Source organism: Electrona antarctica (assembly GCF_951216825.1).
Source record: "Electrona antarctica genome assembly, chromosome: 2".
Lineage (NCBI taxonomy): Eukaryota > Metazoa > Chordata > Actinopteri > Myctophiformes > Myctophidae > Electrona > Electrona antarctica.
Window position 1 is genome coordinate 62,477,412 of NC_136807.1, and position 16,690 is coordinate 62,494,101.

The 16,690-nt window shown below is 46.0% G+C and overlaps 2 protein-coding genes across 2 annotated transcripts in view; one reads left to right on the forward strand and one right to left on the reverse strand.

Annotated features, from left to right (window-relative positions):
* Nucleotides 1-16,690, reverse strand: part of LOC306943933 (elongation factor Ts, mitochondrial-like) — a gene marked incomplete at both ends in the record, with an annotated part of 292,477 nt that overhangs the window by 113,618 nt on the left and 162,169 nt on the right. The window lies entirely within an intron of this gene.
* Nucleotides 608-4,391, forward strand: LOC306943962 (mitochondrial S-adenosylmethionine carrier protein-like; the record flags this gene model as incomplete). Its single annotated transcript, XM_079530537.1, has 5 exons — nt 608-629; nt 1,099-1,360; nt 1,604-1,888; nt 2,991-3,159; nt 4,191-4,391. The coding sequence occupies 5 exons, from the start codon at nt 608-610 to the stop codon at nt 4,389-4,391; spliced, it is 939 nt and encodes a 312-aa protein (XP_079386663.1).

Here is a 16,690-nt window from a genome sequence, read left to right on the forward strand (position 1 = left end):
GACCCGCCACCCAGACATTGTTGCCACAATTCGTGGCAACTTCTGCTGACAGAAAGGCCTTGTTTGTCAGGTGAAAGTCGAGACAAAGACCAACAAGCTTTGTTGCCCATGTACATTTCTTCAACCAATGATATTGCAACTAAACAAACGCCATGCAATGAAATGACATCATTGCTGATGTCACTGGTTTGGTCCAGTGACATCAGCAATGATGTCACCAATATTATCAAATTGGAGAAGATGAGCTACAGATATTACTGTGCTGGGTAGACTCACAGCTGTTCAATGAATTAAACACTCAGACAAACAGCACAACACAACATGGACAGACGAGAGTTCTCTACATCTCTGCTGGTATGTGTGTAGACCTGACCCTGCTTCCACTGGACACCATTAAGACTATTTGTTACCACTCACCTTGATACCTGGGCCCCTTTATCATTATAAAAGTCACTGACAAAAATGAAGATTTGGGGGATGTGAGTGGTGTAGTGATACACAGAAAAAAAAACTTGGACCAACTGACCCTCTTCCAATAACAGGTTCCTATGATTCCCCAATAGATTACACACATTATACTAAGACACGGGAAGTACACAGCTGGTCAATGGATTCAAGCCAAGCCCCCAGTAAAGCGTACAACGTTGAAGCTGCCACTACCTACTGGCCAAAAGTGGAACTGCAGCACGTTCATGGAGGTGGAAGGACGTTCAGTGACGTCATGTATGTAACGTGTGTCGTCCCCTCTTCCGCTCACTCGAGCCACTGAGTTATAATGGTACTTCCGGCAGGCTTCCGGGTGCTTCAAAACGCCGGGTGCAGTACTTAGTTTAGACAGTGCTTGGTTTAGACTAGTCATTGGTTAGACCAGTCATTAGTCCTACAACTACAACCTATCTCAAGCCCTCACCCTAACCCCCCACGGGGAAGCACACCTAAACCTAACCTTAACCCATGTCTAACCAATGACTAGTCTAAACTAAGTATGCACCCCCAAAAGGGTGCCACTGCAACTTCTATTGAAATGAATAGCAGGGGACGGGGCTGTCGCTCCGTTCCTCCCTCTATCCTTTATAACTCTATGATTCAACCTTACAGACAGCACATGCAGCAACAAAACATGGCCAGACGAGCGTTCTCTGCTGGCGGGGAGCTGCACGGGAATGTGCGTAGACCTGACCCTGTTCCCACTGGACACCATTAAGACCAGACTGCAGAGCCAGCAGGGCTTCTACAAGGCCGGAGGCTTCAGGGGAATCTACGCCGGTGTCCTATCTGCCGCCATAGGTTCCTTCCCTAGTGCCGTTACGTTCTTCGTCACCTACGACTGCGCCAAGTCCCTGCTCAGAGACACCGAGCCGTTGGCCCCGCCCCACATGGCCCCTGTCACTGACAATCACTGTCACTGACCATCTTTATACTGGTGTTTATTGGTGTTTCTCAGCCACGCATAATTTTGTTTCAATTATTATTTACATAACTGCCGTCAATGTGTTTCTTTTCATCAGGCTCAATCTGATATGTTAGTTGTTGAGAAAGGTGTTCCACAAGGATCACATGAACATTTATTCAACCAATGATATTGCAACTAAACAAACGCCAGAGGAGAGGGCACTCAAGGCTTGTACCGAGGATTCGGGAGTACACTTCTCCGAGAGATCCCGTTATCACTGGTGCAGTTTCCACTTTGGGAATATCTAAAGACGGTGTGGTCCAGGAGGCAAGGCCACACGCCCACCTCTTGGCAGGCTGCCGTGTGCGAAGCTTTTGCAGGTGCAGCAGCCGCGTTTGTTACCACTCCCCTCGACGTGGTCAAGACCAGGATCGTGCTAGCAAAGGCTGGGACGGCCACAGCTAGTGGCAACATCCCACTGGTGCAGTGTGACGTGTGGAAGAGAGGATGACTCACAGAGCTGTTTGCTAAATTAACCTGGTGTCCATTCAATAGGTTTTACTGATTGGTGACTTATGTTTTGCTCTTTTCTTGTTATATTGTCCTTTTTCACCCTCTCTCTGTATGATATCTGTTTAATGTTTTAGATCTGCATGTTCAATTTGATGTAGTTCCTGGAGAATGCCTCTTCTCAAGCTCCTGGAGGGTTTTTATTTTTAGGCTTTCTCCTTCACATTTTGTTATTGACTTTGGGTATAATTTTTGAGGGATGCTATCCCCTCCTATATACAGCTTTTGTCCCCACACGTCTCATATTTACCATTGACAATGAAAGGAGAAATTAGGTCATACATGTCCGTCAAATATGACGTCAATTTGTGGCAACACAAACATTAAATGCCATTGACAAGGAAGGGGACATTTACGTCAAAGCACACAAGCTCAACAACCCAGGATTGCATCACAAATGCACCCCCCATATTCCAATTAAAGAGTGTGATAAGAACCAGACATTTTCAAATGAATGTAATATTCAATGAAATTCAATTCAAATTCAATGTATGTATGTTTTACTGTTGATTATTGTTTGGCACAGGTATTCACTGTGCAAGGATGTACATTTATTAACACAATATTAGGGCCGGGACTTTAACGCGTTAATTGCGATTAATTAACTACAGAAAAATGATCGCGTTAAATAAATTAACGCATTTAATCGCACACCTGTTATCACACCGGAACTTTTCTCACAAGACGAGTTTCAGAGCAGGCAGTCGGACCAATATAAACAGCGCACCAAACAGCCTCCAGTGCAGCATTGCGTGCGGTCAGTCAGACAGACAACAACACACCACCATTCACCCAAAGGAATGAAGAAGCCGCTTATATTGCCTTTGCCCCGTAAATGGGACATTTAGATTTAAAAGCTGTTTCTCAGCCACACATAATATTGTTTCAATTACATAACATGAACATTTATTCAACCAATGATATTGCAACTAAACAAACGCCAGAGGAGAGGGCACTCAAGGCTTGTACCGAGGATTCGGGAGTACACTTCTCCGAGAGATCGCGTTATCACGACGTTGTGGTCCAGGAGGCAAGGCCACACGCCCACCTCTTGGCAGGCTGCGGTGTGCGGAGCTTTTGCAGGCGCGGCAGCCGCGTTTGTTACCACTCCCCTCAACGTGGCCAAGACCAGGATCGTGCTAGCAAAGGCTGGGACAGCCACGGCCAGTGGCAACATCCCACTGGTGCTGCGTGACGTGTGGAAGAGAGGATGACTCACAGGGCTGTTTGCAGGCAGCCTGCCCCAGGTGACCTTAGTCTACTGAAGCCCCATGTCGAAAGAAGAGGGCGAAGGCGGCAGACATGGCAATGGCCCCATTTGAAATTCAACTCATTGAAGCTATCAATCGTTCAGTGGAATACAACACGCCAACCTCCCAGATCATAGAAGATGAGGACATGCTTTTCTTCAAAAGCATCTGTCAAGCGGATTCCTGTTTGGCACAGGTATTCACTGTGCAAGGACGTACATTTATTAACACAAAAATATATAGGTGTACTTTGATACAATTGAGAACAATGATGCTGCTGATGCACTTGTCTTCAGTGCATGATCAGCTGATCAAATAATATCCTTAGTCCCAATTCAATTTAATAATGAGGTTGTCCAGGACCCAGTTCGGCAGTAATGATCCCTGTATTTCATCTTATTTAAAAATTATGTCGATAACCCGACTTTTCCTGGTTCATTCTCCTTTAGAAATACTTTGCCCACTGACATTTTGAAAGTTATTTCTGACTTAAAAGTTGGTTGTGCCCCTGGACCTGATGGTGTGTAGAGGCTAAATTTATGGAATTGGCTGCTGAAGTCCTTATTTTTCCTCTTGCAGATTTGTTTAATTTATCATTATTCACATGTAAATTTCCATTTAGCTGGAAATGGCAAAGTGACACTAGAGATGGATGGATGGATGGATCATTACCTTCTGTTGGACAATCTTTATACTGGTGTTTATTGGTGTTTCTCAGCCACGCATAATTTTGTTTCAATTATTATTTACATAACTGCCGTCAATGTGTTTCTTTTCATCAGGCTCAATCTGATATGTTAGTTGTTGAGAAAGGTGTTCCACAAGGATCACATGAACATTTATTCAACCAATGATATTGCAACTAAACAAACGCCAGAGGAGAGGGCACTCAAGGCTTGTACCGAGGATTCGGGAGTACACTTCTCCGAGAGATCCCGTTATCACTGGTGCAGTTTCCACTTTGGGAATATCTAAAGACGTTGTGGTCCAGGAGGCAAGGCCACACGCCCACCTCTTGGCAGGCTGCCGTGTGCGGAGCTTTTGCAGGTGCGGCAGCCGCGTTTGTTACCACTCCCCTCGACGTGGTCAAGACCAGGATCGTGCTAGCAAAGGCTGGGACGGCCACAGCTAGTGGCAACATCCCACTGGTGCTGCGTGACGTGTGGAAGAGAGGATGACTCACAGGGCTGTTTGCAGGCAGCCTACCCCAGGTGACCTTAGTCTACTGAAGCCCCATGTCGAAAGAAGAGGGTGAGGGCGGCAGACATGGCAAGGGCCCCTTTTGAAATGCAACTCATTGAAGCTATCAATCGTTCAGTGGAATACAACACCTCCCAGATCATAGAAGATGAGGACATGCTTTTCTTCAAAAGCATCTGTCAAGCGGATTCCTGGTCCCCGAAAAGCTGAAAATGTTTGAGCATGTCAATAAGGCAGAGTACAGCCAGGATGATTAGACAGGGTTGCTTGAATGGTTTACTGGTCCCACAAAGAAATCTGCCATTATTTTTTGGTGAATCATGACCATAGAATCTTTGATTCTGTGAAAACATCAATACACTACATTTAATACCCTTTGCGTAGCAGTTTTAAATATTTTCTTTTTCACAGAATCAAAGGGTTTATGGTCATGATTCATCTGGATGGATTGATTCTAGTGCTTAAAATTGATATTTTTAGTAGTTTTGTAGCCAGGCAAAGTTGAGCCTCAAGGGCCACCGTAGACTGGCTGCGAGCACTGTGTTGGTGTCAGGGATTCTGCCCTAGATTGGTTCTCATCCTACCTTTTGATAGACATTTCTCAGTAAAATTTGGAGATTTTGAATCCTCCTCCTCCCCCCTGTCTTCCGGAGTCCCCCAGGGCTCAATCCTGGGGACAATACTGTTCTCCCTTTATCTTCTCCCCCTGGGACAAATTTTCAAGAAACATGGCATCGCCTATCATTTCTACGCCGATGATTCCCAAATCTATATGCCTCTAAAAACGGGAAGCAACGACTCCGACACCCCTTCTTAACTGTCTCAATGACATTAAGGCCTGGATGGCTCTCAACTTCCTCAGTGTAAATGAAAGAAAAACGGAAATCAGTGTTTGGGCCTAGTGGCCCCGGTGTTGTACCCACCGACCTTGGTCCCCTGCAGCCTTATGCCAAACCCGTTGTCTCCAACCTTGGGGTCAAATTGGATAATGCAGTCAAACTGGACAAACGGGTAAACGCTGTGGTTAGTTCCAGCTTTTATCACCTGAGCCTGCTTGCCAAAATCAAGTCTGTGCTTTCTTTTAACGATTTTGAACGTGTCATTCACGCCTTATCTCCACTCGTTTAGACTACTGCAATGCACTGTATGTCTTCCATGGCACGTCTACAACTGGTCCAAAATTCTGCTGCTCATCTCCTAACTGTAACCCGTAGGCGTGACCATATTACACCTGTTCTGGCCTAGCTCAATTCACTGGCTCCCTGTCCGTTTGAGTTGATTTCAAGATTTTATTGTGGTTTACACAACCCATTGCGTTCTGCTGGCCAGTTGAATCTCCAGGTCACAAAAAAGGCACGTTTAAAGACCAGATGTGACCGAGTCTTTTCTGTCATAGCCCCCAAACTGTGGAATGAGCTCCATTCCCATGTGAAACTGGCCCCCACCATCGAGACTTTTAAATCTCACCTTAAGACCCACCTGTACACCTTGGCTTTTAATTCCGTTTGAGATTTGTGTTTTTCTGTGGCTTTGTTGTAATGTGTCCTTTTTCTACTGTGGTTTGTTGGAGTCTTGCTTTAGCTTTAGTGTATTTAGCTTTTAACTTTCTGTACAGCACTGTCAACCTTGAGTTGTGAAATGTTTTGATTGAATAATAAATTGGATTGAATAATAAATAAAGTGGATTGGAATATGATTCAGGATTACTGTCATTATGGTAATCTCACACTTCATATTGCACACACCATACCTGTGCATAACTTTCATTAGACCTAAAAGGAGAAAAAAACACCTTCAGTGTTGATGGATACTGCATTTGGTCACGATGAGGCAGGCATCATATGTCCCTGACGCAGGGTGTGAGACACATTCTCAGCGTATTGGGGTGTATCAGGTGGACCTACAGTATGAAGTACAGAGAGCATTATAATGGGACAGTCCTGTGCAACCTCATATTCATGTGCAAAGGCAAGATCAGAGCACAAAATACTATGCTGGCAGGTAACTTCCCAGACTACCCTGATGTGCTGGGTGAGTTGGGTGTCACAATGTGCACCTGTTGTACCACGTGTCGAGGGCTCATATACAAGTGGAATGTGGCAGACCACCAAGCTCAACTTGAAAGTTCGGCTGATGTCACAATTTGAATGGGAGATTTGCATTTTGCTAAGGGTGACCTGACATCTGATGAGATGTTCAAGCTACAAATGGGTTGCATGTGCAATAATAAGTTCAAGCCTGTGAGTGTGTGTGTAAGCTTTGTTTGAGAATAGAGTTCCAGGTTTCAAGTATGAAGTGATGTACAATCTTCCATTGACTTCCATTATAATAAAAGTAAAATTGCCTTAAAGCAAAACATTTAAAGTCCATATAATTGGCTGCCACAGGACATCAGGTGTTGTTTTTCTTCCCCAAAACATTAAAAGTGCATACTTTTGTCCCAGCTACAGTGATTATACCAGTGTTATTTTCTCGACAAACTATGAAAATTTTTCCACTACCTTTATTCACTGATGAACTGAATATACTGACAATTTTGTAAATAAAACTAAACTAAAATGTAGTAGGGGGGAAAGATACAGTAGAAATGATTGCATGCTGAAAATAGCAGATCCTATACAAGCTCACAACGCATCATCACTATGTGACACTATTGTCATGCAACCAAGTGTAAAATCAGCCAGTACAATGCCATTAAGGCCTGCCAAAATACATTTGTCGTCGAAATAGATTTAGTTGACCAAAATTGTGATATTTAGTCAACTAAAACTAGACTGACACTAAAACTTTTCAGATGACTAAAATATATATTTTTGAGTGGTGTAAACCACTCCTACAACTGGCTTTTGTGTGCAGAAAAAATAAGCATGGTTGCTATGTTCAAATTAATTTCTGACGTAATTAAATCACACCCGGGTGAACTGGATGACTGTAGCAACCATGCTCATTTTTTCTGCACAAAAAAAAGCCAGTTGTGAAATCACATCCGGGTGTGATTTCATTACGTCAGACCACAGCTGATCATGCTATATAAAACCTTACACCACTCAGTTCACACAGGTGTGATTTTTTTGATAGTAAAGACTGACAAGAAAAAAAAGCTGCCAAAAACATTGTATTCTTAGGCAAGTAGTTTGAGACCCTAGCCACCTTGACTCATGCTTAGGGAAACAGAGCTCAGCCTAACATTGACAGCTACAGGAAGGACAGTGAAGAATGAGTTCACTGCACGGAGGGCCAGGTTTTATAGACCCAGCACTAACAGGACACAGGTGAGTCAACTGGCAATCAACACAGGGATAGGCTGGGGCTCAACAGGACACAGGTGACTAGGGTTAGGCAACTAATCAGGATGGAGAGACAAAGGCAATAGCAAACCAAAGTAGACAGGAAGCACAATATCACTACTACAAAATAAAGCTAGCTTACTGAAGAAACACTTGGGCAGGGGTCACCAACTTTGCTGGCTGATTGTGGCAAATATTTTGAAAGAAATGTCCACTCACAAAATGAGGGGGGAAAAAAATGACACAAAGAACTAGCCCTGAATGACCACAACAGAGTGTACAAAGTAAACAAAAATGTGGATGGACACGTACATTTGGCACTCAGAGTCAAGGGAGTCGTTGCAAATGAAACATTTGAGAACCACTAGGACTCCTAAATGGCCTTGACTTTATCCGTGTACAAACATTGATGGCCCATGAACCTGGGGAATTAACATACTAAGAGAACTCATAGTGTAACACCACACTTTTGAGACAGGACCAAAGAGTAGGGTACAAAATAGGAACTGTATTTAATAAAATGTTCAGACTGCTTTATTTGCATATCAAATTGATTTAAGTTGCGAGCACATGTGCACACAGTATTGTAACGTGCCTGAAGACAGTCTTCAGGCGTGCTGTATTTCCAACGTATATTTATTTAGTTATCATCACAGTGTATTGATGTATTCATGGCTTGCGCGCCAACCGGGAGCTCCACCGCTGCCCACAATAACACAGTAAAACTGACAGCTTCCACTTCCTGTCCGTCCCCCATAACCAGTCATGTGTCGCCTCCTAATGTGTCCGGCCGGGCAGACACATTACAGTATCCACTCTCCTTTACCTAATGTATCCACTCTTTTACCCGTGTCATGGGTGGAGTTTTCTTGCAGAAACCCAGAGAAAACCGAACCACCCTCAGGAGTAGAGGGGAGACTATAGTTTGAAATGAACAAACTTGAGTAGCTTATGAATGGTAGAAAGCCCTTCGATTGCCTAAAAAGAAAGCACGTGGAAAGAATAATTCCACGTTCATGGAATGTTACTCTAGGCCTACAGTGTTCCTTGTGTAGCTCAATAAGAGCACTTAATTGTCTCTGAACCACAAAGTCTTAGGATCAAATCCTGGCACAAACAACTCAGCATATGAGCGATCTGGCTCCCTTGGGCTCCCCAATCTGGTTTACAAGAGCATTGCAAAAGATAGACTTTGCTGTTGCTACCCTTTAAAGGTCATGGCCATTGACAGTGCATTTGGCACATTTGGATGAATATTTTGAAAAATGCAAATTTCAAAGTAATAATCTAAAAGGGTGCATGTCTGTCCACATGATTTTTTAAATTGAGAATAGAGTTTCTCGGTGAAAGCATGAAGGAATGGGGAGGATACAAAGTTTCACTTAGGTTTTCAGCAGATGAGCGGTGGTACAATAAAAACTACACTAAAATGTAGTGTGTGGGGAACACACAACATAGTGGAGAAGAGTTCCAGTAGAAATGGTTGCTCTCTGGTGTTGCAAACTGAAATTTCAAGCTCACAACGGGTCACTCTGCAACACAAGCTTGTAGATCTGCTATTTATCATGCAACACGAGCTTGTAGATCTGCCATTTATCATGCAACCAAGTGTAAAATCAGCCAGTACAATGCCATCAAGGCCTGCCAAAACACATTAGTCACACTAAAACTTTTCAGATGACTAAAATATGACTAGAAATAAAACAAATTATATATATATATATATATATATATATGTAACAGAGTTAAATAGGTTGTAGTTAAAATCCAGCTAAATGGGGAAACTATGCCACCTGCTGTTCTACATGCCTGCACCAGGCTTCATATTAGCAAGGCACTATGGGTAATCCTCAGTGTAATGGAGGATTCTCATGAGACAGACAGTGCTTTGGTCCACATATGCTGACATACTGTGTACACTGTCTCCTATGTCCATTCTCTATGAATGCAGAATAAACACCCATGTGAGCTGTTACCACCACCACCTGAATCCCAGAGTGTGATTAATGCAGAGGAGACACACATCGGTCACATTGGTGCCGTGACTCGTCGATGACTGTCGGACCGGGCTGGTGTCTTCTCATCACTGCATCATCGGAGCTGTATTCCTTGGTGGTGGACTCTCAACTTCATTTAGTAACATCAGCCACATTTGCCTGAGGGTGTCTATATATTATATGAGTCAAAATATGAGCTCCGGACAACCTGGTAAATTTGATGGAACCCCTCTCAGTTGGGGTAGGGGTATTGCACGTGGGTTAAATCGCACACCTGTTCCATTTTCACTACGTGCTGATCGAGTGAGGGATGAAACATTTGTTGTTGTTGATTCTGTGGACAGTCCTGTTGAATGTAACAATGCATCCTCACCCCATGGTCAGTCTATGGACAGGTTACACCCACCTCAGAGCGCTAGCACATCTGTCCCAAACCCTACCCCTGATGAGGTGAGACTTGCTGACCAAATGAGCACTGTTGTACAACAGATAGGACAGCAGATAGCAGATAGTATTTTGGCACACCTCACATCAACCCCCGCATCATTCCTCACACAAGCCCCCGCATCACTCCTCACATCGACCCCCGCATCACACCTCACGACTCCTGCAGCTGCTGTGCACCTGGGCCGTGAAGATACGCACAGGAAAGAAAACTCTCTGCCCAGCCACACACTGGATCTCTCCCAGGTCCAACTAGTCACTCAGAGGCAAGTCAAAGAGCCACCTACATTCAGAGGGGAAAGTTCAGATACAATGGCTGTTGATGAATGGGAGGACTTAATGAAAACCTACATCAGGAAGAGCGATATTCGAGTGGAAAATCAGGCTGAGGAGATTCTCATCCACCTGAGAGGCAGGGCAAAGGATGTTGTGCGATTTGGAATAAGGAATGGTGAGATTGATGTGCAGCGGAACCCACAGGCTATCTATGTACTCCTGCGTAAACATTTCAGCTCTAGCCACTGCTCCTCTGTTCCCCTAGCTGACTTTTATTCCACCCTGCCGAAAGACCAAGAGGATCCATACGAGTATTGGCTTAGATTGAACAGAGCTGCTGATGTTGCTGCCAGTTGTCTTAATGAGCAGGGTAAGATGTTTGACAACCCTTCTGTTGAAGTTACACGTATGTTCATCAGGCACTGCCCCAGCAGGGACCTGGCTCTTACCTTTAGGTCCAAGACAATTGATAAGTGGTCAGCTCGTGAGGTTCAGGAAGTGTTAGATGAATATCACCTAGGAAGCGGACTTAGGTCCTCTGCTGAGTTGTGTGGCAGAGTCAACGTGAATAAAATTGAGGTGAGCCCTAATGCTACTTTCAACACGGGCATACCTGAACAGAAAGCAACAGTGAGTCAAGACAACTCTACCCTTGAGAAGTTGATTGGAATGCTAGAGAAGGTGCTACTTCAAGGCCCAGGTCGTGCACAAGCCAATAGAAGGCCAAATAGCAGCAACAGGCTTCCGAGAATTGAGGGCCTACATGACATGCCATGTTCCATATGTAAAGACAGCTCTCACTCTGCCTTCACACACTGTCGAGAGGGCGGGCTGTGCTTCCTGTGTCACCTACCTGGCCATTCAAGACTCAACTGCCCGGAGGGAGGACGTCCCTATCCCCGTGGTCAGCAGGGAAACTGAATGATCTGCGTGCAGGGGAGGACAGCGCAGATCAAGTGAGTGAGCCTCCCACCTTAACTGACACTGATTATGAGACATTGTACACGACCTTGGGCAGTGCAGGCCCATCGAAGAACACTGTGATTTTTCAAGACCTGCAAAGACTCTCGAGAACTGATAGCCTATTCTACACAGATGTGACCACTGATGATGGACATTTCCTCAGGGCATTAGTGGACAGTGGCTCAATGGCATGCACTATAAGTGAGACTGCAGACACGGAGCTTTCAAAGACGACCCCTAACATTGAGAAGAAGTCAGCTGAGGGCTTTGTCATTGTTGGCTGTGGGGGTAACCTTGTCACACCGTCTGCTATGTATGACCTCACTGTATCTGTTTATGGCTACAAGGTGATAATCCCCGTTCTTGTTGTGCCAGGCCAACGTGATGACATGATTCTGGGCAGCAATGCTATCAAGTGGCTCATTACACAGATGCAGAAGATTGTGGGCAGCCAAAGCATAGCATCTCCAGCGAACAGTGCTCTGAGTGATCATTTGCCCCGTCTAATGTCCCTGTTGTCATCCTCAGATGAATGCAATGGTACAGCGATGCCAATCAGAATTGGAACAGCTAAGCTCAAAAGATGTGTCACTTTGAAGCCACTGTCTGAACATTTAGTGTGGGCTAAACTACCAGCATTTGACATCTCAGCAGTGGGTAGCAGTCATGATTGAACCTACCCAGTCCAAGGCCAGGCCTGCACAAATTATGGTGGGCAGAGTTGTCACTCCCTTATGGGGAGATGGCTATGTTCCAGTTAAGATAGTAAACCCCACTAAGAAGCCACTGACACTTAGGAGAAATGCAAAGGTTGCGGATGTGTCCCCCTGTCTTTCTGTGCAGGACATGCCGGAACCAGATCACGTCCAGTCCAGTGCACAGTACACACAGATCTCGTCACCTGCACCCCGGACAGAAGCTGAGATGTCATCCATCCTGAGTGACATGGGCCTGCAGGATTTGGACCTCTCATCCTGTGAAGTCTCCCTTGAGTGGAAAGAGAAACTGCTGCAGGTCATTGAGCAGTATGAGTCAACCTTTTCAAGGCACAAAATGGACTGTGGTGAGGCGAAAGATTTCGTCCACAGAATCCACTTGTTGGATGACAAGCCCTTTAGACTTCCGTACAGGCGAGTCCCACCGTGCCATTATGACAAGCTGAGGACCGCGTTGAATGATATGGAGGAGCAGGGGATAATACGCAAGTCTCAGAGCGAGTATGCATCTCCCCTTGTCCTGGTTGTCAAGCCGAATGGTGACCTTCGCATTTGCAATGACTTTCGGTGGCTGAATGCAAGAACGGTGAAGGACGCTCATCCCCTCCCTCATCAAACAGACACCCTCGCTGCGCTAGGTGGCAATGTGCTGTTCTCCACTATGGACCTCACATCAGGGTTCTACAATGTCAGGCTGCACGAGGACGACAAGAAATTCACAGCTTTCTCCTCCCCATTCGGTCTACATGAATATAACCGGATGCCCCAGGGCCTGACGAACAGTCCTGCTACCTTCATGAGAATGATGATGTCTATCTTTGGCGATGAGAACTTCACAAGCCTGCTTTGTTACCTGGATGACCTGATGGTCTATGCTCCATCCGAACAGGTGGCGATGGAGCGTCTGCAGATGGTCTTCTCACGTCTGGCTGCCAACAACTTGAAGCTCTCGCCGAAAAAGTGCCACTTTCTTCGCCGGACTGTTAAGTTTCTAGGGCACATTATATGTGCAGATGGTGTTAAGACGGACCCAAGTAAAGTGGAGGCCATAAATAATGTGCAGGAAACTGACTTGATGGGGTCTGATGGGGTAACCCCATGTGCCAAAAAAATCTGATCCTTTTTAGGAATGGTTCTCTACTATCACCATTTCATTGAGGGGTGTTCTGCTAAAGCCAGGCCACTGTTCAGCCTCGTGGCTGAGCCTGCGGTACCACACAAGCGAGGGAGAGGCCATAAACCCAAGTTCAAAAAGGGCCATGTGAAACTGTCTCCGGCAGACTGGACTGATGAGTGCAGAGAAGCATTCAGAACTTTGAAACATGAGCTTGTGCAGAGTGTCACGTTAGCCCATCCAGACTTTAATGCGCCATTTATCCTTGCAGTTGATGCCAGCTTTGATGGCCTGGGGGCTGTCCTATCGCAGTTGCCCCCTGATGGAAAGATTGCCAGACCAGTGGCGTTCGCCAGCAAGACACTCTCACAGTCTCAGCTGAACTATCCAGCACATCGGCTGGAGTTTCTCGCTCTGAAATGGGCGGTGTGTGACAAGTTCAGCAGTTCAGCCACTGGCTGAAAGGGCAAAGTTTCTCTGTCTGGACGGATAATAATCCGTTAACATACATCTTGACTAAACCCAAGTTGGATGCATGTGAACAGAGATGGGTATCAAAGCTTGCAGCCTACAATTTCGACCTGAACTATGTCCCTGGCACAAAGAATGTGGTGGCCGATGCACTGAGTAGAGAGCCGTTTGTCCAGTCATGCATGAGCCACCGTCTTGTGACTGAACCCTACACCTTCCTGCTGAACCAAATGGGTGGAATGGTGGATAGGACGGTTCAGGATGCTTTCAGATGTACTAATAACTGCCAGCTGGTTGTTGATCAGTCTGAGGAAGGAACTGACATCTCCCCGCCTCCATCTCCGGGGTCCCTCTCTTCACGAGATGTGTCAGCCGTGCTGGATGCACATGACTCTGGAGGAGTCTGCCGAATGAGAGGCACAGGACCGGATATCCCTCAGCTTGCCAGTGTCGATCAGACCACCTTTCTACCGAAGAGTGAACTGGCTAATATGCAAGAGCAGGATGCTGTCTTGGGCAGGGCTTCCTTTTACGTCCAGCGTCACAAGAGGCCCACTAGGCGTGAACGTGCTGATGAGTCTCGTGGTGTAGTGAAACTGTTGAGACATTGGCCCAAGCTCTCTATCAAAGACGGCATGTTGTACAGGGTGAAGAAGGACAGACAGATGAACATGACCATTTACCAGTTTGTTGTTCCGGATTCCATGAAGGCTCGGGTCCTCCAAGGTCTACATGACTCAGCTGGTCATCAGGGGCAAGCTCGCACACTTTCTCTCGCCAGGCAGAGGTTCTTTTGGGTGGGAATGGAACATGACATCATCAATCATGTGAGGAACTGCTTCCGCTGTATTGTCGGGAAGACCCCAGAGCCTAATGACCGTGCTCCTCTGGAAAGCATTCGCACAACTGAACCAATGGAACTAGTCTGTATTGACTTCTGGACTGCTGAACAGACTGACAAAAAGTGTGTGGATGTTCTAGTAGTCACAGATCACTTTTCCAAGCTGTCACACGCATTCCCATGTAGGAATCAAACAGCAAAGCAGGTTGCCCGCCGTCTATGGACTGACTTTTTCAGCATTTATGGATTTCCTAGGCGGATCCATTCAGACCAGGGGGCCAACTTTGAGAGTCGACTCATTAAGGAACTCCTAGAGATGGCTGGTATTGAGAAATCCCACACCACCCCGTACCATCCTATGGGGAATGGAGTTGTTGAGAGATACAACAGGACTCTTGGCAGCATGATCAGGACCCTGCCTTCACAGTGCAAGGCCAGATGGCCGCAGATGCTCCAGATGCTGACGTTCTGTTACAATTGTACTGAGCATGAAACCACAGGCTTTGCCCCATTCTTTCTCATGTTTGGGAGGATTCCACGTCTGCCTGTTGATGTTGTGTTCCAGCATGCCCTCCCCAACAGTGCTGTTGTTGACCACTGCGACTTTGTCTCTCGATTGAAGCGCGACTTGTCTGAGGCTGCGCGCATTGCCCAGCAAAACAGTAGGACAGCTCAGGCTCGTCAGGCTGAGAATTACAATCGCAAGGCGAAAGGATCTCCCCTCACTGTGGGTGACAGAGTCCTGCTTGCTAATCGTGGTCTGAAAGGGGTGAGGAAAGTCGCAGACAAATGGGACTCTACAGTTTATGAAGTGGTTTCTGTGAAGCCTGGAATCAATGTGTACTGCATCCGAGACCCTGTGACGTCAAGGGAGAAAGTTGTTCACAGGAACTTGCTCCTCCCTGTGAGCTTTCTCCCCATGGGAGGAGATGATACCTTTGGGGCAAGCTGCTCTTTAGTTACTGGAAGTGAACGGAGTGGCCCAGTGGTTCCTGTTGATGTACAGGATGGTGAGACAAAGACAATTAACTGGCTTCTGCGAATGGAGGATGGGAGTGATGGAGATGCTGCAACCAGCCAGTCTGAGTGTTCCTCTGTTGTGGATGTGGGTGCCCCATCATCCAAGATTGAAATGGCTGTAGTCCCCCACCCTGTGAGTGAGGTCTCAAGTATCCCAGATACTTCCCCAGATGCTGCACGGTTCCCTTCTCCTGCCCCCCTTCCTGAATGCATAATACCCCAGGATTTACCCTCCCAGCCCTTAGCTGAAGCGGCCCAACAGGTCCACTCCCCTCCCCCTGCCGTTGACATACAGACTGATCACACACAGACCCATGCAGCTGACATGCAGACAGATCACACACAGACACATGCAGCTGACGCGCAGCTGGGTGATCTCACGCATGATCGAGTAGTATCTTCACAGCCACCTCCACGTCGTACTAGGACAGGTAGAGTGGTTAGGCCACCTGTTCGATTAATTTGTGAAATGAATGAACAGATCATTGACGACTCTGTGTCAGTGTCAAGTGTTGATTCTTTGTTTTCGTATATGAAGAACATGTTTTCTGTGTAGATTTTTTTTTGCGTGCATGGGTTCTTGCCAGAGGTGTCTTCCAGTTGAGTTGGCTCGTTGTAGAGCATGGTTTGCAAACTAAGAGGTGTATACGGCATCTTTTGTGTCTTATTTTAGTAAGGGGACCCTTGCTGATTTAATTCCATGTGGAAAGTTTTTTTGACTGATTTGAACTGGGTTTTGCTCTTACTGCTGTATTCTGAACTGGAGACTTGGGTTTTGTATTTTTGAGTTTGTATGTGCCCCGATTTAGCAGGATTTTAGGGGGGGGGTGTATGTAACAGAGTTAAATAGGTTGTAGTTAAAATCCAGCTAAATGGGGAAACTATGCCACCTGCTGTTCTACATGCCTGCACCAGGCTTCATATTAGCAAGGCACTATGGGTAATCCTCAGTGTAATGGAGGATTCTCATGAGACAGACAGTGCTTTGGTCCACATATGCTGACATACTGTGTACACTGTCTCCTATGTCCATTCTCTATGAATGCAGAATAAACACCCATGTGAGCTGTTACCACCACCACCTGAATCCCAGAGTGTGATTAATGCAGAGGAGACACACATCGGTCACACATATATATATTATATAT